General features: G+C 40.9%; 1 protein-coding gene across 1 annotated transcript in view; it reads right to left on the reverse strand.

Annotated features, from left to right (window-relative positions):
- The window catches only part of KIAA0408 (KIAA0408 ortholog), a 71,335-nt gene that overhangs the window by 9,223 nt on the left and 36,394 nt on the right, over window positions 1–25,718 (reverse strand). The window contains exon 6 of the mRNA XM_089686461.1: window positions 19,151–20,339. Within this exon, the coding sequence (XP_089542587.1) occupies window positions 19,151–20,339 (1,189 nt within the window). The remainder of the gene's footprint in view (window positions 1–19,150; window positions 20,340–25,718) is intronic.

The following is a 25,718-nucleotide window of genomic DNA, read 5'->3' on the forward strand; positions in this document are numbered from 1 at the left end:
ATGTGACTTTGGACCCCAAAGTCGCATGACAAGTCGCACAAGTGTGAATGAGCTCTTAGAAAAAGCAAAGAAGGGTTACAACATGCCTATCCCCATAGAAGAGATTTTTTGCTTCTCTACTTTTCCTATTCTGACATTCATCACCGGGACATGAAGTGAGTGAAAATCTATTTCATGGTGACACAGACAGCAATGAAATTTCAAAATATCACTTCATATTCTGTATGACTTTTGTCTAATAGACAGGAAGTGGTGGGGAGATTATTCCAGCACTTCCATTTTTGTCTACCACCGGTCACAGAAAAATATACCAAATGTAGACACAGAGGAGTAAAAGCATGGCAAAGTTTGTAGCCCCCCCCACTGTTCTGTTTTTTTAATCCCTGGCTATACTGAGTCTACAGCGTTCCTATAGTATATATTTTTCTGATCAAATCCCTGCGCGGTGTATCTATTACTCCATTCATTTTTTTTTTAACTCATGGGAAAAAAAGGAACTTTGCAGTGGATAGTATTGAAGTCTACTGTAGAGGGCAAATCCTGTTGATAAATTGTGGCCAGTTTTTGGGCTCATAGAAAAACTATTTTCAAAAAAGAACATGGAGAACTGAACACTGCAGTCATTGAAATGGAAGACATTTACCATAGCAAAAACAAATGTTTTTAAAATAGTGGGAAAAAACTAATGTGGCTTCAATGGCAACCTTGAAAAAAAAAACACTAATCCTTTACATTACATGTTTGGGAGATGCCTTTTAGCTGTGTGTAATGTTACAGAATAATGCGATCCAGATGGACACCTTCAGCGACTAATGGCTTCAGTGGCTATGTATTTAAGCAGCTTGGTTAAGGCCGATTTAAAAAGGAGAGAAAAGGCAGGTTTTATCTTAATTGCAATTATTATCTGAGAGACAATGGCTACACACAGCATGTTGGCAATACGAAATTTAACAAATTGGAGTGTATTAATTGAGGGGCAAACCAGGAAATTGAAAAAATTGAGACACAAAACGAGATTTACCCTGCAACAAACATTAGAAGTTGTGCAGCTAAAATGCAGTCGCAGAAACACTGCGTGGCAAGTTTGCAGGGTCTGAGTACTAGAATAGGCCACAGCCCAAGATTTACCTTGCAGGATAAATGAGAAATTCTGCAGCTGGGGTCCAGCTACAGATACATTCTGTGTGAAAAAAAAAACACTAATCCTTTACATTACATGTTTGGGAGATGCCTTTAAGCTGTGTGTAATGTTACAGAATAGTGTGATCTAGATGGACACCTTCAGCGACTAGTGGCTTCAGTGGCTATGTATGTAAGCAGCTTGGTTAAGGCCAATGCCTTTAAGTTGTGTGTAATGTTATAGAATAGTGCGATCTAGAGGGACACCTTCAGCGACTAGTGGCTTCAGTGGCTATGAATGTAAGCAGCGTGGTTAAGGCCGATTTAAAAGGGAGAGAAAAGGCAGGTTTTATCTTAATTGCAATTATTATCTGAGAGACAATGGCTACACACATTGTACAGTGGCTGGACAGTATGTTGGCAATACGAAATTTAACAAATTGGAGTGTATTAATTGAGGGGCAAACCAGGAAATTCAAAAAATTGAGACACAAAACGAGATTTACTCTGCAACAAACATAATTTGTGCAGCTAAAATGCAGACGCAGAAACACTGCGTGGCAAGTTTGCAGGGTCTGAGTACTAGAATAGGCCACAGCCCAAGATTTACCTTGCAGGATAAATTAGAAATTCTGCAGCTGGGGTCCAGCTACAGATGCATTCTGTGTGAAAAAAAAAACACTAATCCTTTACATTACATGTTTTGGAGATGCCTTTAAGCTGTGTGTAATGTTACAGAATAGTGCGATCTAGATGGACACCTTCAGCGACTAGAAGCTTCAGTGGCTATGTACAGTATGTAAGCAGCTTGGTTAAGGCCAATGCCTTTAAGTTGTGTGTAATGTTATAGAATAGTGCAATCTAGAGGGACACCTTCAGTGACTAGTGGCTTCAATGGCTATGTATGGAAGCAGCTTGGTTAAGGCCGATTTAAAAGGGAGAGAAAAAGCAGGTTTTATCTTAATTTCAATTATTATCTGAGAGACAATGGCTACACACATTGTACAGTGGCTGGACAGTATGTTGGCAATACAAAGCTAATTGGAGTGTATTAATTGAGAGGCAAACCAAGAAATTCAAAAAATTGAGACACAAAACGAGATTTAATGTGCAACAAACATTAGAAATTGTGCAGCTAAAATCTAGCCGCAGAAACACTGTGTGGCAAGTTTGCAGGGTCTGAGTACTAGAATAGGCCGAACAAGATTTACCCTGCAGCATAAATGAGAAATTCTGCAGCTGGGGTCCAGCCACAGACACATTGTGTATCACCACACAATGTTTTTGGGCCTGATGACACTTTAGTCTATCTATAGCATCAGCAGCAGGATTTTTGTAGTCAATCGTAATACATAACTGGTTAATTTTAATATAAGTAAATTGGTCCACACTGTCAGGGGACATTTTCCCCTTCCCTAACAAAACCTCCTGCTCTACTGAAGGTTTCTCAGAGAGCACACTGGCTGCTGGATAAGTCAGAAGTTCTAGAACCAGAGTTTTCACATCAGCTCTGAACCCAACATATTCAGCAATCATGTTGCTCAGGTAGTGCCTGCAATTACTGGGCGCTACCACTGTGTTTTAAAAAACTCTAAAAAGCGACACTGTTCCTCCTTTCAGTGTAGAGTGCTGGAGGCATGTTGGTCATCAGAGGAGATCCTGCCACCATCAGGAAGTGAAGTAATGTGGTTCTTATGCAGCACCTTCTCAAAGTGCTTAATCTTGGGCTCCCTCTGGCATGGTAGCCGGAGGTCAACCATTTAATCTTGTATCAGGCATCTTTTAGGGAAGTCACCCAATAGTGGTCCCTTGCTTTTGTGACCTGAATCCTAGGGTCCTTAAGCAGGTGTTTTAGCATAAAAGACCCCATTTGATATAATCCGCTTGCAGCAGACAACCCAGAGTTCTCGGCATTGCTGAAAATAAAATTGTCCTCTACAACCTCACCACACCCATACACACCAAGGTTTTGTGGGGGGTGAAAGCAGTCTCACCACTAACACTCCAACCCTCCTCCTTTTCACATTCATCCTCAGCCCCCTGTTGCCTCTGCTTCATGGGAATGGAGGCAGTAGACAAAAGTGTTCCTTCTGGAGCACAGTCTTTGTGGACTGATAGACTGGGCACTGGAGGTACAACAGCAAGAGGAAGAGTGGAGGAGTAGAACCTTCCTACAGTCTCACCACACTGATTTCCACAGTAAATTAACACAATAGAGCATCTAAATATCCCTACACAGACTGTCAGCTCTCCCTTAGGGCTGGTTTACATCATAGAAACGCAGTCCAGATGCGTTTCTGTATGCGTGTTTTTGATGCCTTCCGGTTCACTCTTTCCCTTCTCTTTTTCTTCAACGTAAATAAGGACATGTGCGTTCCAGTGCATTTTTGATGCGTTTTACTGAGTTCCAGTATTGTTCAGTGCAGAAAAAAAAATGTAGCATGTTCTACTTTTGTTCTGGATTTGGAACATACTGGTACTGATTGCACTAGTGTACACTATGCTATTGGAAACCATGTAATCTACAATCAATGCTTTTTTGATGCAGAAAAAAACGCACTGGACTGCATGTGGTGTGAAATGGCCCTTAAGTGTTACTAAACCCACAACAGTAAAATCAGTCTGTATATGCAGTAAAGCATACTTGTTATACTCACTGTGGAACCTAAGGTGTTAGCCCTCCACATCATGTAATAAGGCTGTTTGAGCCTGTCTTCTCTGATCCTCCCCTTCTTTAAAGTGTTACTAAACCCAAGACGCTGCATTCACTATATCTGGTCTCCCATAGTACACCAACATGAAAATGCAAATATTTTAGTAAAAATAAACTGGTAAATACCTATTCTCATTAGCAGTATATAGAAGTCTTGTAACTGCAGCAGAGGACTGCTTAAAGCTTGTAAGAGGAGTTTTCTTTCTGCTCTAGGAGAATGCAAAACCCCTGACCTATCAGTCTCCAGCTGAGCACTGGCTAATCTTGTAGGAGGAGTTTTCAATCTTCCCTGATTGCCCTATGAGGCTGCAGGACCTCTGACCCTCTGCCTGGACAGTGCTCATTGGCCCTGTGCTGATCACATGCACTCTCCCATGAAAAAAAAATGTCTAGCAATACACACAAAACTGAGCATGTGTAGCTTGCCCCCAAGGCTCTGTTCTATCAGAAAATGGATTGGGTACTATGGAAAAGGGGAGGATCAGAGAAAACAGTATCACAACATCCTTTACACAATGCGGAGAATTAACCCCTTATGTTCCACAGTGAGTATAAGAAACATGCTTTACTGCATATACAGACTGATTTTACTGTTGTTGATTTAGTAACACTTTAACTGTCCCCAATCCATCTGCTGATAGTACAGAGCTCTAGAAGTCACTCTGCACATACTCAGCTTAGTGTGTATTGCTCAAGTTTTTTTTTCTTTGTGTGGGTGCATGTGATCAGCACAGGGCCAATCAGCGCTGTCCAGAGGGTCAGGGGTCATGCAGCCTCAGAGAACAGTTAGAGCAGAATGCAAATGACTCTTACAAGCGTTAACCAGTGCTCAGCTGGACACTGATAGAAGTCACAAGACTGCTCTAACTGCTGATGAGAAAAGGTATTTAGCAGTTTATATTTACTGAAATAATTGCCCTTCCATGTAGTGAATGCAGGGTCCTGGGTTTAGCAACACTTTAACTGTTCAAACACACATTGACAAATGGCTGCTGGGAACCCATTATTTTATAGCCAGGGGGTTGGCACATACCAAATCCACCATAATTAGCCATTCTAACCCTGCTGACCACAGTTGAAAGGTCAGGCAGGACAAAATGGGTCCTTTAAAATTTAGCCTTGTGAATTTGCCAGTACTTTGAACTTCACACCCTTTGGGTTCAATGACAACCCACACTTCATCCCTAGAAATAACAACCTCCTTATGTTTGCAATCATTTTGCAAGTTGAAATGTAATTGTGAGAATATGACTCCCATATAGGCTATTGTAGTTGCATCTCATTGACAGATTTTCCCAGCAGATAGAACTTTAAGTGAACTTTGGAAAGTACAGCTTAAAGGTTAGGTGAAAGCCAGGAGCTGAAGAAGGTGTGACCATTCAGTGTTAATACCTACTGTAGATACGTTTAAAAACATGTTGTTTCCGATTTCTTGGAAATCTTTAAAGGAAATCTGTCAGGATGGAAATATGGCGATTACTGGCAGGATAAATATATTCCAGCCAATTTAGTTTTGGATAGAGGAGGAAAGGGTTAGAACTCTGGTTGTATTTTACTGCTATGCTTGGCTGTTCTCATTTCCAGAGCCAGAGACGAAGGTTTTAAAATGTCAGGAAGTAGGGGTAACACAGACAAAAAAGTACTTTATATATAGAGTACTGTATATAGATAGATAGATCATGTACTGTACATATATTTTTATTTATTAGGTCCAATCCTACCTAGGGGAAAATAAGTAAATAAATAAATAAATATATATATAGATATATAAAATATTCCCCTAGCCTAGGGGGAAATAAAATAGACAAAAAAGTACTGTATATATAGAGTACTGTATATAGATAGATAGATGATGTACTGTACATATATTTTTATTTATTAGGTCCAATCCTACCTAGGGGAAGATAAGTAAATAAATAAATATATAAATATATATATATATATATATATATATATATATATATATATATATATATATAAAATATTCCCCTAGCCTAGGGGGAAATAAAATAGACAAAAAAAAGTGTGTGTATATATATATATATATATATATAATACTGTATATAGATTGATAGATAGTATACTCCCCTAGGCAAAGCTAGGAGCAAAAAAAATGTTATACTGTAGATAGATATAGCTATATATAAAATATACAATATATGTACTGTATATATTTTTTTATTTATTAGGTCCAATCATCTGATCACTAAGAAGAATGATCCATAGCAACAGGCTGCACCTGAGGTGAGGTCATGTGACCTGAGGTCAACTCCAACTGTCACAGGTCAGCTCCAACTGTCACTTCACTCTCCCTTCAGAGCTGGATGGTGCTCGCATCGTTGTCTGAAGACAGAAGAGACCCAGATCGCTGAACAGGCTTGCTTAATATTATCGATTTTCAATTTCTTTTTGATTGTATTTATTTAATAGAATTGATATTTGTTTAAAAGTTTAGATTAGGTGTTTTTGGGGAGTTTGGGGGTGGGGGAGCAGTTGGCTACAGCTGTAAGGGGGGGTTAGGGGACAGTTTGTATCGGGTTTGCCTTTACAGTTCTTTGATTTCTGTTACTTAGTGATAATATATCTATAAATAAAGTTATTTTAAGATTTAAAGTTGTATTTTGGGGTTGGGGGGTCAGTACTGTAACATAAAAACAGACAGGACATACACCTACATCCCTCAGTTACAAACCCTGTGCATTGTGATTAGGACACAAGGATGATGATGAAGAGAAAAGCACAACATTCTTCATCATCTGCAGAGGAGGGGAGACCAGTGAAGAGATGGAAAGAAGGAACCAATAGAGAACACCCGCTCTTGAAATCTCTGTTGGGGTTCCCCGAAACATCTATACAAGACATAGAGGCCTTCTACAAGTTTACAGGTAAGTGTTGACTCTGCCTTTATGCCAGGAAACCTGTAATGAGAGAAATACATAGGCTGCCATTGCTGAATGAATTCTGTAAATGATATTTGACTGTCATGCTGATCCAATGGTTTCTATACTTTCTAAGGCTAGGTTCACATATATGCAGGTTGCAGTTGGCAAGTCTTTTTGGCCCATTTTGCAGTGCATTTTGCATTTTTAAACGTGTTTTTGATGCATTTTTTTATGTTCGGTATTTTTGTTGGCCAATAGGAAAGTATGACAGTTCTGTTCATGTGCTGTGACTTTGATGCAATTTTAAACTCTCTGGCACTCAAGTAGCATCAAAGTCACATCAAAGTCACACTACATGAACAGAACTGTCATACTTTCCTATTAGCAAAAAAAAAAACAAAAAAAGCAAAAGGCATAAAAAGCGCAACACTTGTGTTTTTGGTGCGGGTCCAATGAGGTCTATTACACGCAAAACGCAATCTACTGCAGGAAAAAAATGTCCCTGACCCTTTAAGAAAAAAAAAAGCACCAGCTCAAAATGCACAGATGTGAACTAGATCCATAGGAAGCCATGTTAAATAGACTGTAGTGTGTTTTTGCAAACTAGATAACGCACTGAAATCTGCATAAGTGTGAGCCTGGGGTAAGTCAATGACCTGCAGCAAGTGTTCAGGTTGAAGATGAGTTTTGCAGCTTAGGCTATTTATTTTTTTACACCTGATGGGGGAACAGGAAAAAAATAACTGGGTTTTACCAATCTCAGTTGCTCTCCCCTGAAGTCACATGAAAAGCCACATTCAATCTTCCTGCTGTTCAATTAACTTTTATCACGTGAAATGCATCTTAGCTCATCTATGGGTCCATCTACTAGACAGCAGGGAAAGTGAGTGTAACGTTTTGTTCTACACCCGCCCAGCAAATTTAGCTTTGTTCTGCCCAAAGCCACTGCATGCCAGGTCCTTCACCACCATCTTCATTGGTCACATCATCTTTATTATTATTATTATTATACAGGATTTATATAGTGCCAACAGTTTGCGCAGCACTTTACAAAATGAAGGTGACATTACAGTTACAATTTGGTACAAGAGGAAACAGAGGGCCCGGCTCGTTAGAGCTTACAATCTAGGAGGAAGGGTGGAGTGATACAAAAGGTAATAGCTGTGGGGGGGATGAGCTGATGGAGGAAATAAATTACTAGGTAGAAGCAGGATAGACTTCTTTAAAGAGAAAGGTTTTCAGGGATCGTCTAAAGGTGGATAGATTTGGAGACAGCTGGACAGATTGGGGTAGAGAGTTCCATAGAATGGGAGAAACTCAGGAGAAGTTCTGGAGGCGAGCATGGATGAAGGTGACATAGGAACTAGAGAGCAGGAGGTCTTCTGGGAACTGGCTGTATTTTCTAAGTCCAAACCAGCGGGGGTCCCCAGAAGAGGAGGACTGGGGCTGCTCTGTGCAAGACCGTTGCACAGAGCAGGTAAGTATAATATGTTTGTTATTTTTATTTTTTTTAAAAATGAAGGTTTAATGTTACTTCAAGTATTGCATTTATTATACAGGTCTACACATCTGTCCAAAAAGAGGGGTACCTATGGAGGAACGCAGGACAGATGGATTTGGTTCCAAAAGAGGGACTACTGGGAGGTAAAAGAAACAAACAAATCCAGCTGGAATGGCCTGGAAAATGGGAACTATAATCACACAGAGGGACAAACACTTACATTTCGATGTATAACAGAATTAGAGACAGCATGGTGTGTGTGTGTGTGTGTGTGTGGGGGGGGGGGTGTTGGGGCGTGGGTGTCAGAAACAGTGTATCTAAAGCCAAATCATTTTTCTGTGTTTCAGATTGGGTAGCAAGCAGCTAGAGCCCCTTTCAAGGCTTTACTGCTCTTTGTTTCACTGCTAGGGAGACTAAATCACTTTGTCTAAATGACAAATTTACATTTCCTACTATCCAAAATAAATAAATTACAAATTTAAAAGGTTCATAAAGTATATTACTGACAACTCAGTCAGTCAGTGCGGTCCCTGCAGCAGAAAAAGCACCAAACAAGTTCATGACCAAAGTATCAACACTATGGTCCAAATGGAAGCTGCCTAGAAGGGACCCTAGTGCCATGTCAAAATGTTAAATAATTGAATAAATATGTACAAAAATCTCATAGGAGACTATGAGAGCAGTGGGAGCCATAGGTCCATGCTGGTGTCAGTCAAACTCCTATGAGGAGGGAGCTGGGGGCATGGCTTACCAGCACTCTGTGTGCCTATGGAAACACACAGCCTTGTTTGGGAGCGTGCTCACATGGGTAGCCCTTGCTAAGGGGGCGCTCAGAGTTAAAGTGGTAGACAGGGTGAAGATGGAAGCCTCTGCAGTGATGACAGCACACCGCTGGATGGCTTCATTTTAAGGCAAGTCCTTTATAATGAGCTAGTATGCGATTTATGGGTGTAAAAGCAATCAGTGTAAAAAAAAAATCTTCATCACCCCCCCACAAGTAGTACAGTGTCACTATGGTGACACTGTACTGCTAGGGTGACAGTATGTTAAAAAAAAAACAACATACATAATGATATAAAAAAAATAAAAATGTAAAATTTTTTTTTTTTAAATTATAATTTTTAGTTATAACCTAATTTGGGTTATTTTGTTTTACTAAAAACATAGCTGAATACATTTTGGCCAAGATTTGTGAAGAAAGAATATTTATTTGCAAAATTTTATAAGAAAAACACTATTTTTCAACATTTTTGGACATTTTCATTTATATAGCAAAAAAAAAATCCCAATGGTGAATAAATACCACCAAAATAACGTTTCATCTGTCTCAAAAAAATGCTAAAAAATTCATATGGGTACAGTGTTGCATGACCGTGCAATTGTCATTCAAAGTGTGATAGCGCTGAAAGCTGAAAATTGGCCTGGGCAGGAAGGGGGTAAAAGTGTCCGTACTGGAAGTGGTTAATATGTATTTAAAGTTGTTCCAAAGTCAATATGGTTGTAACCTTAGTGCATTCTCTGCATTAAGGTATGAAGCTCCCCACTATTTGTTCTGCCTCTCTGTCCCTAAACACTTAGATGACTTTTGTCACCACTCCAGCAGTGTCCCGTCTGCAGCACCACTCCTTTGACTTCCTAGTCTCACAAGAGACATTGAGAGCAGTGGGAGCCCTAGCCTCCTGCTGCTGTCAATTAAACTCCAGTGAGAAGGAAGCGAGGGCATGGCTTACTGGTGTGTGTGTCTATAGATGCATACAGTCTGGCTCAGGAGCACATCCACTTGAGTGCCCCTATAGTACACCGCTTGCTAAGGGGGCACTCGAATGAAGGAGTGCACAGCGTCAATATGGGACTGCCAAAGATGAGGCAAAGGACCGCTCTGTGCAATATTCTTGCACAAAGCAGATAAATATAACCTCTTTTTTATTTTAATTTAAAAAAAATAACCTTTAATAGCACTTTAAATTTAAACTGATGACCTGTGGAGGCTTTTAAAATGTCACCTAGGGAAAATTTAGGGAACTGAAGTTTGTTGTTTGCAATTTTTAGGCTTGACATGTTGAGTGTTATATTCTGTGCACCAAACTAAACATTATTTCATTTTTCATCTAAAGGCATAAAATCAATCAACCCGGAAATCTCCAAACCATTTCCACCAGAGAAGAAAGAAGAGATCTTCAAGTTAAAGCTGTATGCACAGATGGACAGGATGATGGAGTCCTTCGTTGTCAAATCGGGAAGACCAAGATTTTTTGAAAGAAGAGAAGAAGAACTTCAGATTGCAAAGCAGTATGGATATGTGCCGAGGTGAAGACAGGACTGACATTTCTTTACAGACACACATTGGTCAACACACATTGACTGGCATACAGCGACCTACACTAACAGAGGACGTCCACTTGTACATAAACTGACTGCTACATACTTTAGAGAGATGACAACCAAATGAGGAGAGAGTAGATCGCACACACAGATTCTAGGATGAGGCCTGCTACAAACATACACCCAACATTAGAAAAACAATGACTAGCATTGAGTAGGGTAGCTTAGTGTAGCTTAGTGTAGGTCCTGCCCTAGGAGAGTCTACCTTGTTGTGGTGGGCAGGCTTGACATCTGTTGGTCAAAAGTGTGTCAGTGAATGGCAGAGAGGATCGCTAGATCTCCACTTTTGGCCAATTGATTTCACCAAAGGACTCTCTGTTTAATCAGAGTACATGAAGACAATTTAAAGGTTTATACTTTCATAAACATACAATAAAAAAATTGGTATAGTTCCATTTTCATTGCTTCCTCTTGTTTTTATTTATCCCTTTCATGACCAGAGGTTATCAAAACTTGCACATGCAGGCCACATTTAGGTGTTTTAGTTCTAGTATGCATTAGCTAACCTAGTAAATTATGCACGGTTGCGAAAGGCAATTAATGAAGATATCCAAAATTGCTAATAGGCAACCCATAAATTAAAATAACAGCCCTAAAATGTTTCTTCCACTTCTGGTGTGTATAGGGGCGTGTAATAGGTGTTTAGATATGTACATATGTCCTAACCGTGTATTGATGTATGTATGCACTGACAAGCCCCCGATGTGATAGTAGTGACAAGGTCCTCTTTATGGAGACATCAGGGTTCTATTAGCTTCACCCCAAGAACTGGATATAAGTTTGAATCCTGTGATGAACCAATTCCTTCCATACCGGGCATTTTACCCCTTTCCTGCCCAGGCCAATTTTCAGGTTTCAGCGCTCTCACACTTTGAATGACAATTGCGCGGTCATACAACATTGTACCCAAACTAAAATTTTATCATTTTCTTCACACAACTAGAGCTTTCTTTTGGTGGTATTTAATCATCGCTGGGGTTTTTTATTTTTTGCTAAATTAACAAAAACAGACCAACAATTTGTTTCTGTTATAAAAGTTTGCAAATAAATAATTGTTCTTCATAAATTTAGGCCAAGATGTATTCTGCTACATGTCTTTGGAGAAAATAATCCAAATTAGTATGTATTATTTAGTCTGTAGGAAAGTTATAGAGTTCACAAACTATGGGGTATATCTGAAAATTGATCCATTGATTGATTGATTGATTGATATATATATAATTTTTAATTTTTTATTACATTTTTTTCTCTTTTTTTAAGATTTTTTTTCATATTTCACTATGACCAAAGTAGTATAATGTTACTATGGTAACATTGTACTACTTTTGGGAAATGATCAGAATTTTTTTTTTTTACACAATTTGCTTATAGCAAAGAATTACTTATTATAGCTAAGGCTACGTTCACACTAACTATATCAGAAGACGTCAGACAGGTGTTTGTGAAGCTTTTTTAACACTTCTCAAATGCCTATGAAAATTCTGCACATGGCAGCACACAGTGCTGTTCACACTGAAGCGATAGCGTCGCGTTTGCGTAAAGGCAAAACGGATGCCTCATGTCGAGTCAGGCGGCGTGTAAGCCTCCCATTCAAGTCTATGGTTCCACTCCTCAAACACCTGGCAGGCGTTTGCGGGGCGGTTGCAGAGCGTTGAAACCATTTAACTTCATTATAGGCGTCTGTGGTGCGGTTTTAACGCTTGGTCTCAAAACCGTGCATAGGGCGTTTGGAGAGCGTTCGAGGAACGTTAAAAACGCTTCCCAAAAGCCTGTCTAACGCCTGTCAAACGCTATAGAGGTGTTTGGCAAGAGTTAGAAATAAAGTCAAGTGTGAACGAGCTCTTACTGGCCATTTTTTTTATTCTGTTGCTGTATCTTGCACTTTTTTGCTGTAGTCGATTATGACTTGGCCTGTAATCTGTTAGAAATTGTGTATATAGGCCTACAGAGCAGACAGTGCCCAGTCCACATGTGCTTTTCTGCTTCACCGCAACAAGGAAACAGGAAACTTTATTCAGAGAAAAGACCTAGAATATACCATAGACACAGCTAAAAACTTATTAACACTGCCATCTACTGGTTGAAGAATATATCTCTACTGAGTACTGATGTAGTTGTTGCACAAAATACATGAACACTGTATTCCAACAGCTTCACAAACCAAAAAAGGGACATTCACTGTTGTCACCCATGTAGCCCCCACACAGAGGCACGGTGCAGACTAAAACATGGTAAGTCAGTAATGGGGAACAGATCAGCTGCAGAAAGACCACTCTAGTCATTTGCTCTCTACTTCCTTTTAATTGGCATGCTTCTCCAGTCCAGATCTTCTTTATATATGTGTGATAAAGTTTTCTATATCTTTTTGCTGCTTATTTTTTGAGAATGTGACCTGAAACTAAGGTTTCCACTTGACCAGTATTTTACCCGTCTGGCTATTAAAAATGGGGTGTGTCCCTAATGTTAGTGCCCAATTTTGGGGTGTGGCCAGCTTTATTGCTGATCTCACATGGCAATACTATATGGTGGCCCCAGTCCTTCCTCTCCTGACTTGTGCAGACTTCATTTGTGGTCAGTAGGGTTGTGGATTATTTGTTGCCTTGCCATTGCTTGTGACGGTGACCTGCAATGCCCACCTGGGTCAGCACTCTTGACTCAGAGCAAAGTTTGGCCTAGGTGTCATTATACCATGCCCTCTTAGGCCCCTCCCACTGTTGGCGTGGTCGCAACCAACATTTAGTGTGGCGTGCTTTGCATTATGTTATGCTCCCAACCCCCGCTCCACCCCCAATAAAAGCAATAGGATGTTACCTGGATTTCATTTTGAAAATCTAGTCAACTTACCATGAGGTCACCCCTTTGTCTGTAAAATTCACCCCTTCCTCTTTAGGCTCCACCTCTTCCTATTAGAGCTCCACCTACTGACAACAATGATGGGACACTATTCTTTCCACTGACAAAAACGGTGGGACACTATTCCTCCCACTGACACCAATGATGGGGCACTATTCCTTCAACTGACAACAATGGTGGTACACTATTCCTCCCACAGTGGGTAGAATAGTGCCCATCATTGGTGTCAGTGGAAGTAATAGTGCCCCATCATTGGTGTCAGTGGGAGGAATAGTACCCCATCATTGGGGTCAGTGGGAGGAATAGTGACCCATCATTGGTGTCAGCGGGAGGAATAGTACCCCATCATTGGTGTCAGTGGGAGGAATAGTGCCCCATTATTGGTGTCAGTGTGGGAGGAATAGTGCCCATTGTTGATGTCAGTGGAAAGACATCATTGGTGTCAGTGTGGGAGGAATAGTGTCCCATCATTGGTGTCAGTGTGGGAGGAATAGTGCCCCAACATTGGTGTCAGTGTGGGAGGAATAGTGCCCCATCATTAGTGTCAGTGGGAGGAATAGTGCCCCATCATTGGTGTCAATGTGGGAGGAATAGTGCCCCATCATTAGTGTCAGTGGGAGGAATAGTGCCCCATCATTGGTGTCAGTGTGGGAGGAATAGTGCCCCATCATTGGTGTCAGTGGAAGGAATAGTGCCCCATCATGGTGTCAGTGTGGGAGGAATAGTGCCTCATCATTGGTGTCAGTGTGGGAGGAATAGTGCCCCATCATCGGTGTCAGTGGGAGCAATAGTGCCCCATCATAGTTGTCAGTGTGGGAGGAATAGTGCCCCATCATTAGTGTCAGTGGGAGAAATAGTGCCCCATCATAGTTGTCAGTGTGGGATGAATAGTGCCCCATCATTAGTGTCAGTGGAAGGAATAGTGCCCCATCATTGGTGTCAGTGTGGGAGGAATAGTGCCCCATCATTGGTATCAGTGGGAGGAATAGTGCCCCATCATTAGTGTCAGTGGGAGGAATAGTGCCCCATCATTGGTGTCAGTGGGAGGAACAGTGCCCCATCATTGGTGTCAGTGTGGGAGGAATAGTGCCCCATCATCGGTGTCAGTGGGAGGAATAGTGCCCCATTATTGGTGTCAGTGGGTGGAATAGTGCCCCATCATAGTTGTCAGTGTGGGAGGAATAGTGCCCCATCATTAGTGTCAGTGGGAGGAATAGTGCCCCATCATTGGTGTCAGTGGGAGGAATAGTGCCCCATCATTGGAGTCAGTGGGAGGGATAGTGCCCCATCATTGGTGTCAGTGTGGGAGGAATAGTGCCCCATCATTGGTGTCAGTGGAAGGAATAGTGCCCCATCATTGGTGTCAGTGTGGAAGAAATAGTGCCCCATTATTGGTGTCAGTGTAGGAGGAATAGTGCCCCATCATTGGTGTCAGTGTGGGAGGAATAGTGCCCCATCATTGGTGTCAGTGGGAGGAATAGTGCCCCATTATTGGTGTCAGTGGGAGGAATAGTGCCCCATCATTGGTGTCAGTGGGAGGAATAGTGCCCCATCATTAGTGTCAGTGGGAGGAATAGTGCCCCATCATTGGAGTCAGTGGGAGGGATAGTGCCCCATCATTGGTGTCAGTGTGGGAGGAATAGTGCCCCATCATTGGTGTCAGTGGAAGGAATAGTGCCCCATCATTGGTGTCAGTGTGGAAGAAATAGTGCCCCATTATTGGTGTCAGTGTAGGAGGAATAGTGCCCCATCATTGGTGTCAGTGGGAGGAATAGTGCCCCATCATTGGTGTCAGTGGGAGGAATAGTGCCCCATTATTGGTGTCAGTGGGAGGAATAGTGCCCCATCATTGGTGTCAGTGGGAGGAATAGTGCCCCATTATTGGTGTCAGTGGGTGGAATAGTACCCCATCATTGGTGTCAGTGGGAGGAATAGTGCCCCATCATTGGTGTCAGTGGGAGGAATAGTGCCCCTGTCAATCAGTGAACCGCTAACAAGGACGCAGTCAGAAAGCACATTTAATTAGCCTTTAGGTTCACCTAAACCCAGTCACTAAAGATGGATATAAACTTTAGGTTGGCCATACACTATACAATTTTACATACAATTTCTGCCCAATTTCCTTTAGATTTACTTTCAACTATGTAGTGCAAGAGCCTGCCTAATTGTATATAATTGAAAGTGTTGTTCAGGTTTGACTTCATATTATATGGTTTTTGGTGAATCTAAAGGAAAATTATACAAGATAATTGTATGATGTATGGCCAGCCTTAGCGTGACGCTAAAAACAATCCTATTCAAGTATGTATTAACTCAAAAAAGTGCCTTCTATTGGTAAAACTGTTGTAACCCAAATGGAAGAGGAAAAAAAAAATCTGAAGAATATATTTAAAAAAAAACATATTTTTAAAAATATATATTTTTTAACCACCTTCCGCCCGCCATATAGTAAAATGACAGGCGCAAGTTGGTTCTCTCATTCTGGGAGGACGTCATATGACGTCCTTCCATTCTCACCGCGCATGTGCGGCTCAGGGAGCACGCAGCGCAGCGATCGGCGGTGCCCTGTGTCCCTCGGACACAGCGGATCACCGATCCACGGAAAGAGCCGAAGATGTCGGCTCAGTCATGTGATCAGCTGTGTCCAATCACAGCTTATCACAGGTAAACAGGGAAATGCCGGTTATCGGCTTTTATCTCCTCACGAGCTGTCACGCTGACAGAGGAGAGGAGAGCCAATAATCGGCATTCCACGGAGGGGACATGTACACAGATCGTCAGGGCACTGATGATCAGTGTGCCCTGATGATCAGTATAGCCGCAGCAGTGCCACCTGTCAGTGTCCATCAGTGCCTTGTGTCAGTGCTCATCAGTGCCACGTGCCAGTGTCCATCAGTGCCGCATCAATGCCACATATCAGTGCCCATCTGAGCTGCCTTTCAGTGCCACCTATCAGTGCTGCCAATCAGTGCCACCTATCAGTGCCAGTCAGTGCCGTCTATCAGTGCCCATCAGTGCCACCTAACAGTGCCAGTCAGTAACACCTAACAGTGTCACCTGTCAGTGCCATATATCAGTGCTGCCTTTCAGTGCCCATCAGTGATGCCTGTCAATGCCCATCAGTTCCACCTACCAGTGCCTCCTCATCAGTGCCCATCAGTGCCACCTATCAGTGTCTATCAGTGCAGCCGATCAGTGCCCATCACTGCAGCCTCATTAGCGCACATCAGTGAAGGAGAAAAATCACTTATTTACAAAATTTTATAACAAAAACTAAGAAATGTTTTTTTTTTTAAATTTTCAGTGGTTTTTGGTTTGTTTAAGAAAAAATAAAAATCCCAGAGGTGAGTAAATACCACCAAAATAAAGCTCAAAAAATGACAAAAATTTCATATGGGTAGTGTTGCATGACCTCGCAATTGTCATTCAAAGTATGACAGCGCTGAAAGCTGGAAATTGGCCTTGGCCGGAAGGGGGTATAAGTGTCCTGTAGGCTTGTGGTTAAAATATATTCTTCAGATTTTTTTGAACATATAAAAAAAGTAATTTTAACATATATTTGTAAATGCATTCCAAATATTTGATATGTATTTTTAAACATATTTGTCATATATTTTGTAATAAAAATGCATTTCAACATACGGTATATGTATATATATATATTTTGAAATATACTGAATATGGCCAAAATTGTAGCATTTCAAATATATGTAAATATATTTGAAAGTAATATATTTAAAAATCTATTTCAAATATATTTTTCTTCCATATGGGAAATTATTATTATTATTATTTTTATACAAGATTTATATAGCGCCAACAGTTTACACAGCACTTTACAGTATAATAGCAAACCAAACAAAAAACGATTAGTTATGGACTCAACCAAGTCTTTGTCTAACTGTGCAAAAAAAACCAAACAAAAAACATTAAATAAATAATAAAAAAAAAGTTTAAAGTGATCCCGTCTCCCCATGCTCGCACGTAGTGGTGAACGCATACATAGGCCATGCCCACATATGTACACTGTGTTCAAACCACACATGTGAGGTATCGCCACGAACGTCGGAGCAAGAGCAATAATTCTCGCACTAGACCTCCTCTGTAACTTTACACTGCTGACCTGTAGACATTTTTAAAGCATCACCCATGGAGATTTTTAAGTACTGCAGTTTCACGCCATTCCACGAGCGTGCGCAATTTTAAAGCGTGACATGCTGGGTATCAATTTACTCATTGTAATATCCTCTTTCATATTTTACAAAAAAATTGGGTTATTTTTTTTTTTTTTCAATCAGTGTATTTATTTCCAAAAAATATATATGCATTTTTAAAATCGGTTTTCAGCCAAGTGCATTTTGATTTTTCGTTTTCGGCACCAGAATTTTCATTTCGGTGCACCACTAGCACCAATGTTGAGGTTAAGTAATTCCAGCCTGGCCAATCAAGCAGCTGAAGACATCAAACCCAGAAGTCTGGGAGAAGATAGAAATGCTGGTGATGAAGGTAAGCGCTGACATCGCACTGCTGGAGAGGTTGCTTACAAGGTAGGTCTATTATAATGTGCTAATATACTGTGCATACTAACACATTATGGCAAACAGCTACTATTTTGCTATGGTGATTTAGCCTGCACGTGTATTGAGCTTCAGCAGTTTGTTTTCTGGGCTGGGCAAGGAGAAAAGCAGTTCTATAGGAGGAGAAGTATTCATAAACTGTAAAAACACACGCAACAATATCCAAAACTGCACGTCTGGCATGTTTACAGGCATTCCTGATGAAGTCTTTGGAAGAACATCCGAATGCGCTCAAAAAATGCTCAAGTACTTTTTTTGCTCATAATACAGCGTAGAGTGACTGAGTGCACAAGTGTGAACAGGGGCAATTAGACATAATGATATTCTGCATAGTCAGGTGTAGTATAGCATAGTTAAGGGTAGGGAACGAAGCAGGAAAATGCTCAAGTATAAATGGGTGCTTTCTTCCACCTGCTTGGGCTCATATCAGTGCGATGCAGTCAATCGCATGTGATTCGCACAGGAACCACACCGCATTCCTGTACAAATCACATGCGATTTATGTGCGGTGCGATCGGAGCCATACATTATGCATGGCTCTATTTGCTCCGCACCCGCACCAAAAACGTGCAGGACCCTTTTATGGTCCGCACTAGAATCGACCTGCATAGGTATTCACACCTATGCGATCCGATTCTGCACATCGCACCTTGTTTTGCGGATCACTTTCGGGGTCTTGTTAATTTAACATACACACCTGCAGCAGTTCGCATGAACGGGGTGTGATTCTGATGCGGTGCAGAATTCGCACTGAAAACGCTGTGTACTCTGCACTGCATCAGTGTGAACCAGGGCTTAATATAGTAGAGGATCCTATGGAAGGCCTTGGCTTATAACATGCCAAATATAATGTAGGAAAAACGATTATATTGAAATACCTTACAATCATGAAACAGAGCTGAATTCAAATTCTAACTTTAAACCAGTGTAAACTTATGTGATGATTTTAACTGTAAAATATTCAGATTTAGAATTGCTTTCCATTAAAAATAGCTCTGGTATGTGTCGGTGTGGGATGGCAATTTATTTGTTACTAAATCAAACCTTGTACCCGGAGTATCTTGGACATTATGTCACATGCATAACATAACAATAAACATAGCCATGAGAATTATATTTTTACCTCTGGTAGCTGGAGGCTCATTGCATCCTGTCGTGGCTGCCAGTGGATGTCATTCTGTAAAACTTTTGCTGTTTTTTCGAGATGAAGCATTTCTAAGCTTTGGCTCAAAGTTTCAGAATTTTTATCAGTCAACAGGAAGCCTGACTGTGTCAGTTTGCTCTGTGATTGCTTAGAACTACAAAAGGAAGCAGCAGTTTTGGTTTCATAGCTTTTTAAAAGCTTTTCAACAACCCCATAGTTAGATCTAGAATCAGCTGATCGAGGCCGCCCTGACAAGTTGATTCTTTTCCAGTTGTGTTCTTGTAGGACATTTTGGTAGCTACTTACATTTTGAGGACCAGTTGTCTGGCTGGGAGTGCTGCTTTTCACAGTCTTAAAAGGCTTACAAAGACTGTTGTTCAAACAAAACTGTTCACTGGTGTCAGGTACTTTAACTAGTTGGATCATCTCAGTGGCTTTCTCAGTGGTTGGACATTCACACTTCGGTAAACGTGATGGCTTTTTCTCCACAGGCAGTTCCACATCTAATGATTCATCAGAAACGGAATTTCCTTTGCCAGTCTTAAATACAATCCTATTAAATTCATCGATCTTGTCTGCTAATTTTCCATTCTTTATTGTGTTAACATAGTTATATCCAGAGCCTGTTGCGGAATGTTCTAGCATCATCATATCAGGGTATAAATCAATCGAATGGCAATGTCCATTTCTTGACACTGAGGCATTTTGCTTGTTCATTTCTGGAGTTAAGCTGCTGACATCTGTTATGTTGTTAAACAAAGCCTCTGTTAAGCTCACTTCTTCAAGTCCTCCAATGTCACACAACCACTGAACGTGACATATTTCATCGTTATATCTGTCCAGGCTAAAGTTTGAAGTTTGCTCCTTACTTGCCATACAACACTGGTTCATATTAATGGATGATTTCTTATTGATGTCAGGAAATATAGAACCTGTTAAATCTACTGAGAAATTCCAGGATGGCAAATTGCAATCTTGAGCTTCTAAGGGATGAACGCCTATCTTGGAATTCTGAGTCAAGCTGGATGACTTAGATTGTATTTGTGCATTGCTGCTTAAATTGTCCTTTTGCTTGATTCTAGACGTTTTCGAAAAATGAACAGGATTCCGGTCTGTTTTCATATTCAGTTTTTTTCTGGAATCCCCATCATCTGGACCTGCCACAATCCTAAATGTAAGAAAATACCGGTAATATATTATATCATTATTACCAACCTCTTACAAAATCATAATTTCAGTTCTATGAATGGGAAAAAAACAAAAATCCAGTATAAACTAAAATATACCATAGTGCATGAACAGACTGTCCAACACTCTTTTGTCGCATATAAATGTTATTGTCTTCAATTTAGTGGCATTTTGACAGAATATTTTTCTTGTGCTTGGGCAAATGGGTAGTCTAGAGATGTCCATATACATGAATTCACATTCATAATGTTAATAAATTCATAATAATATTAAAGTTTGGTTATTTTGATTTTTTAAATATTGAAATCACAGTTCTTTCTTGGTCTTATATTACATGCATGGCAAGCAGTATTTATAGTCACACCCACCGAGGAAGCCCGCAACGATGAAGCTTGTCAGTACACGTGACATCATCAAGGGGGAAAGCCCGCAGCTCGTTATCAATCAGGATTCTCTTAATGGAAAGACCACCACCTAATTTGGTGAGACTGTTCCTTACCCCTCATTATGCAAATAGACTCTTAATACGTCTGCCATGTCAGTGTGTTTGTGCACTGAACCCTATTTATCTACTATGCAACTACCTTTTGTACCACTAGCCCCTCCCCCCTAGATTGTAAGCTCCAAGGAGCAGGGCCCTCCTATCCCTCTTGTATTGAACTGCATTGTTACTGTATTGTCTTCCTTTATATTGTAAAGCGCTGAGAAAACTGTTGGTGCTATATAAATTCTGTATAATAATAATAATAGTGTGGGACTTTCCCAACAAGACTGTAGTCTCTGAGCACCATGAAACAAATCTGGAGGTACTTTCAGCGTATACAGTGGGGCAAAAAAGTATTTAGTCAGCCACCAACTGTGCAAGTTCTCTCACTTAAAAAGATGAGAGAGGCCTGGTGCAGGTCTACAATTTTGTTTCTGGTGTCCTTCGACAGCTCTTTGGTCTTCACCATAGTGGAGTTTGGAGTGTGACTGTTTGAGGTTGTGGACTGGTGTCTTTTATACTGATAACAAGTTCAAACAGGATCCATTGATACAGGTAATGAGTGCAGGACAGAGGAGCCTCTTAAAGAAGAAGGTACAGGTCTGTGAGAGCCAGAAATCTTGCTTGTTTGTAGGTGACCAAATACTTATTTTCCACCATAATTTGCAAATAAATTCTTTCCAGATCAGCCAATGTGATTGTCTGGATTTTTTTTCTCATTTTGTCTCTCATAGTTGAGGTCTACCTATGATGCCAATTACAGGCCTCTCTCATCTTTTTAAGTGGGAGAACTTGCACAATTGGTGGCTGACTAAATACTTTTTTGCCCCACTGTACTTTTCATGTTTTTGGACACCATTGGACAGCCTTGCTTTTGTAGGGGTCTGCAAGGTTTAAGCTTCAGAGACATATTATTATTATTAATATTATACAAGATTTATATAGCGCCAACAGTTTGCTCAGCACTGTACAATATAAAGGGAGACAGTACAGCAACAATACAAGAGGGTCAGGTTCTAAGCGGAAGGGGCTGGTGGTACAAAAGGTAATAACTGTGGGGGATGGACTGGTAGAAGGAATAGAAGATTCCATTATTAGCTGAAGGCAGGATAGGCTTCCCTGAAGAGATTGGTTTTCAGAGATCGCCTAAAAGCAATACACACCAAACTGAGCATGTGCATGTGACCACGGGTTCAGTCTGTATCAGGTGGTCATTTCAACAAGAGGAGGGGCAGAGAAGAAAGGATCAAATAGACTTTTTACACAATGCAGAGGATTAACCACTTAGGTTCCACAGTGAGTATAACAAGCATGCGTTACTGCATATACAGACTGATTTTACTGTTGTGGATTTAGTAACACTTTAAAGTTCAGCTCCATGACTCTCTCCAACCCCAAATCCAGTATTCAGTATATCCAAGGTCATCATCTCTTCTTTGACTGGAAGGTCCTTACTAGTGGTGCACCGAAATGAAAATTCTGGTGCCGAAACCGATACAGAAAATTCAGAATGCATGTGACCGAAAACCGAACCGAAATGTCTGCGTATGTGGGGGTGGGGAGGCTCCAAATTTTTGTTTTAAATTTCTGCTTTCATGTATATTTTTATTTATTTTTTTTAACTTATGATTTTATAGTCCCCTATGTGATAGCATATAAGTGACAGGTCCTCTTTGTAGGGGGGCATTGTGTGCAAGGAGGGGGCAGGAGAGGAGCAGTTATACAGTGAGGAAGCAGTGTATACAGAGAGGCTCCCTCACTGGCTGTTACTATATGTCAGTGCCTGTTTTTAACCACTTGCCTACAGGGCACTTATACCCCCTTCCTGCCCAGGCCAATTTTCAGCTTTCAGCGCTGTTCCACTTTGAATGACAATTGCGCAGTCGTGCAACACTGTACCCATATGAAATTGTTATAATTTTTTTTCACACAAATAGAGCTTTCTTTTGGTGGTATTTAATCACTGCTGGGTGCTTTATTTTTTGCGCTATAAACAAAAAAAAGCAAAAAATTTGCTGATAGGTAGCACTGATATGCGGCACTGATGAGGTGGCACTGATGAGGCAGCACTGATGCTGCTGCACTGATATGCAACAATGATGGGTACTGATAGGCAGCACTGATGGGCACTGATAGGTGGCACTGACTGGTGAAACTGCTGGACACTGATGGGTGGCACTCCTAGGCACTGCTGGGGACAGGTGGGTGGCACTGCTGGGCACTTGTGGGTGGCAATGCTAGGAACTGATCATCAGGGCACTGATTATCAGTGCCCTGATGATCGGTGCCGATCCGTCCTCTGACAATTGCCGGTTATTGGCAGTACTTTCCACACTCTGTGACAGCGTGAGGAAAGTGCAGGCAATAACTGGCAACTGTATTTACCAGTGATCTGCTGTGTCATTGGACACAGTTGATCACGTGTTAGAAAGTCCGTTGTGATTGGCCTTTTACCTCATCACGTGATCAGCTGTGTCCGTAGGACACAGCGATCACGAAGATCGCCGGGTACATGCCCCCGGGGGCGCACAGGAGGGCGTGTTCTGGGAGGACGTCATATGACGCCCTCTCAGAACTGAACAATCACGCTGTAGTCGTCATTCGGCTATAGCGCAGTTGGCAAGTGGTTAAATGCAATTGCCGGCTTTTTTTTTTTTCACCTTAGCTGTCATTTTCTTGGGAGCTAAAGGAAACTTTGTTTCTTTTCACTCGGGAAAGAAACTAAAAAGATACTTTAGTTTCTTTTAGCTGGGGAAAGTGACAGCTGATTCTCTGAGCTATAGTGAAGGGGAAAAAAAAAAAACGGCAATTGCATTTAAAAACCAGCATATAGTGACAGCCAGTCACTGTATACACTGCTCCTCTCCTGCCTTTCTGTGCCACCCCCCCCCCCCCTCACATCTGCAGTACACACAGTCCCCTGTATCGGCACCTGTATCGGATAAATTTTTCCTATTGGCTAAGTGCCGATAGAGCTATTATTGGCTGATATGTCTCAGTCGCCGAAATTTCAGTGCATCCCTAGTCCTTACTGATGCAGACAGCAGTACTGACGTGATGACATCAGCATGCTCTTTGCACCAGTAGACTGTAAATAAAGGGTGCCCTGGTGGGGCCCGCTCAAGGGGCTGGGTAGTGATACCCTGTGATATGTGCTCAACTGCTCAACCTGATAGACTGGGGACATCTTGTGCTGAAGAAAAGCTACTCCGGGGGGTGCAGCTCCGGACTTCAGGTGAGCTGCTTTTCTTTTCCTTTTTCTTTTTTTTTACAACACTTGGGGATGGTTTAAAGAAATCAAAAATAGTCTGGCATTTCACAGCAAATTAAGATGTTCACTGTAATGCCATACTTAGTCTCCCATAACATTTTGTTTGCCAGCAGGGACAAGGAGAAGTCATGTGTCCTTTCTTAGGCAAATCACAGGTTCACTTTAAGTTGCTTATGTCTCTATAAGCTATTAAAGTAAGAAATGTACCATCGGGAACATGTTGAAATGTGTTTGTTGCCATGGGGGGAGCTGATGTGACAACATGCATATCTGTTTATGTGTGCCAGTGCTAGGACTTCTGTCAGGAAGCTGCATTCCCACAGACACAGTATAGCTTTGTTTCTATCTCTCCCATGACAACCATCAAAGTTGGAACATTGCACAGAGTTATGGATAACACTTTGTATGTGCCAAACAGTGGACATGGCACTTAAATTAATCAAAAGAGACATACAAAATAAAACAAAAGCAATCAATAAGTGGAGGTCAGCCGTTTTATATTATATATAGTCTTCTCTAACTCCAGATGCGTTTTATAAAAATCTGTCAACTGCTGCCAAAAAAAGCCCATCTATTTTGTATGACTAAAATGATTTTTAGTTAAGACACAAAGACCTCTTTCTTAAAATACTTTGCTTATAAGCCAACACTCTGCCCTTTCCCTAAAGTGAAATGCACGGGTATAAACAGATTTTTCTTCTGGGAAAATGTGATTACTGATACGAATCCAAAGAATATTTCTTGAGTACATCTTTTGAACAGCTTGGAAACATCATAATGCTTCAACAGTGCTAATGTTCCTTGATGTTCTTCTCTTATCTGCATGTCTTGTGATAAATTTACATGAATATGTGTTCCAAAACTGAAATCTTACTGCTTAAAATGGACTGTAACACGATGATCTATACAGCTTGATTTTTGATAAGACAACACATTTGAATATCACAGCAAAGGGGGAGATTTACTAAACCTTGAGCACTCAGAATCTGGTGTAGCTGTGCATGGAAGCCAATCAGCTTCTTACTTCAGCGTGTTCAATTAAGCTTTGACAATAAATCCTGGAAGCTGATTGGTTTCTGTGCAGATTAGTACAGATGGGACAAAGTATGTGTACGTATGAATGTGAGTTAGGGACTTCAGATTGTACGCCCCTTGAGGGTTAGGGACTGATGTGAATGTACTATATATGTAAAGCGCTGTGTAAATTGACAGCACTATATAAGCACCTGAAATAATAATAATGCAACCCCCCTCTGCTGCATAACATACTCACCTTTCCTTTACTTCCCCACTGCTATGTTCCACCACACAGTAGGGTAGATTTACTAAACCTTGAGCACTCAGAATCTGGTGCAGCTGTAAATGATAACCAATCAGTTTCTAACTTCAGCTTGTTCAATTAAGCTTTGGCAATAAAACCTGGAAGCTGATTGGTTTCTGTGCAGATTAGTACAGGTTGGACAAAGTATGTGTACGTATGAATGTGAGTTAGGGACTTTAGATTGTACGCCCCTTGAGGGTTAGGGACTGATGTGAATGTACAATATATATGTAAAGCACTGCATAAATTGACGGCACTATATAAGTACCTGAAATAATAATAA

The sequence above is a fragment of the Staurois parvus genome, unplaced genomic scaffold (genome assembly GCF_062004578.1).
Source record: "Staurois parvus isolate SC_StPar_1 unplaced genomic scaffold, SC_StPar_1.0 ptg000397l, whole genome shotgun sequence".
Classification (NCBI taxonomy): Eukaryota; Metazoa; Chordata; class Amphibia; order Anura; family Ranidae; genus Staurois; species Staurois parvus.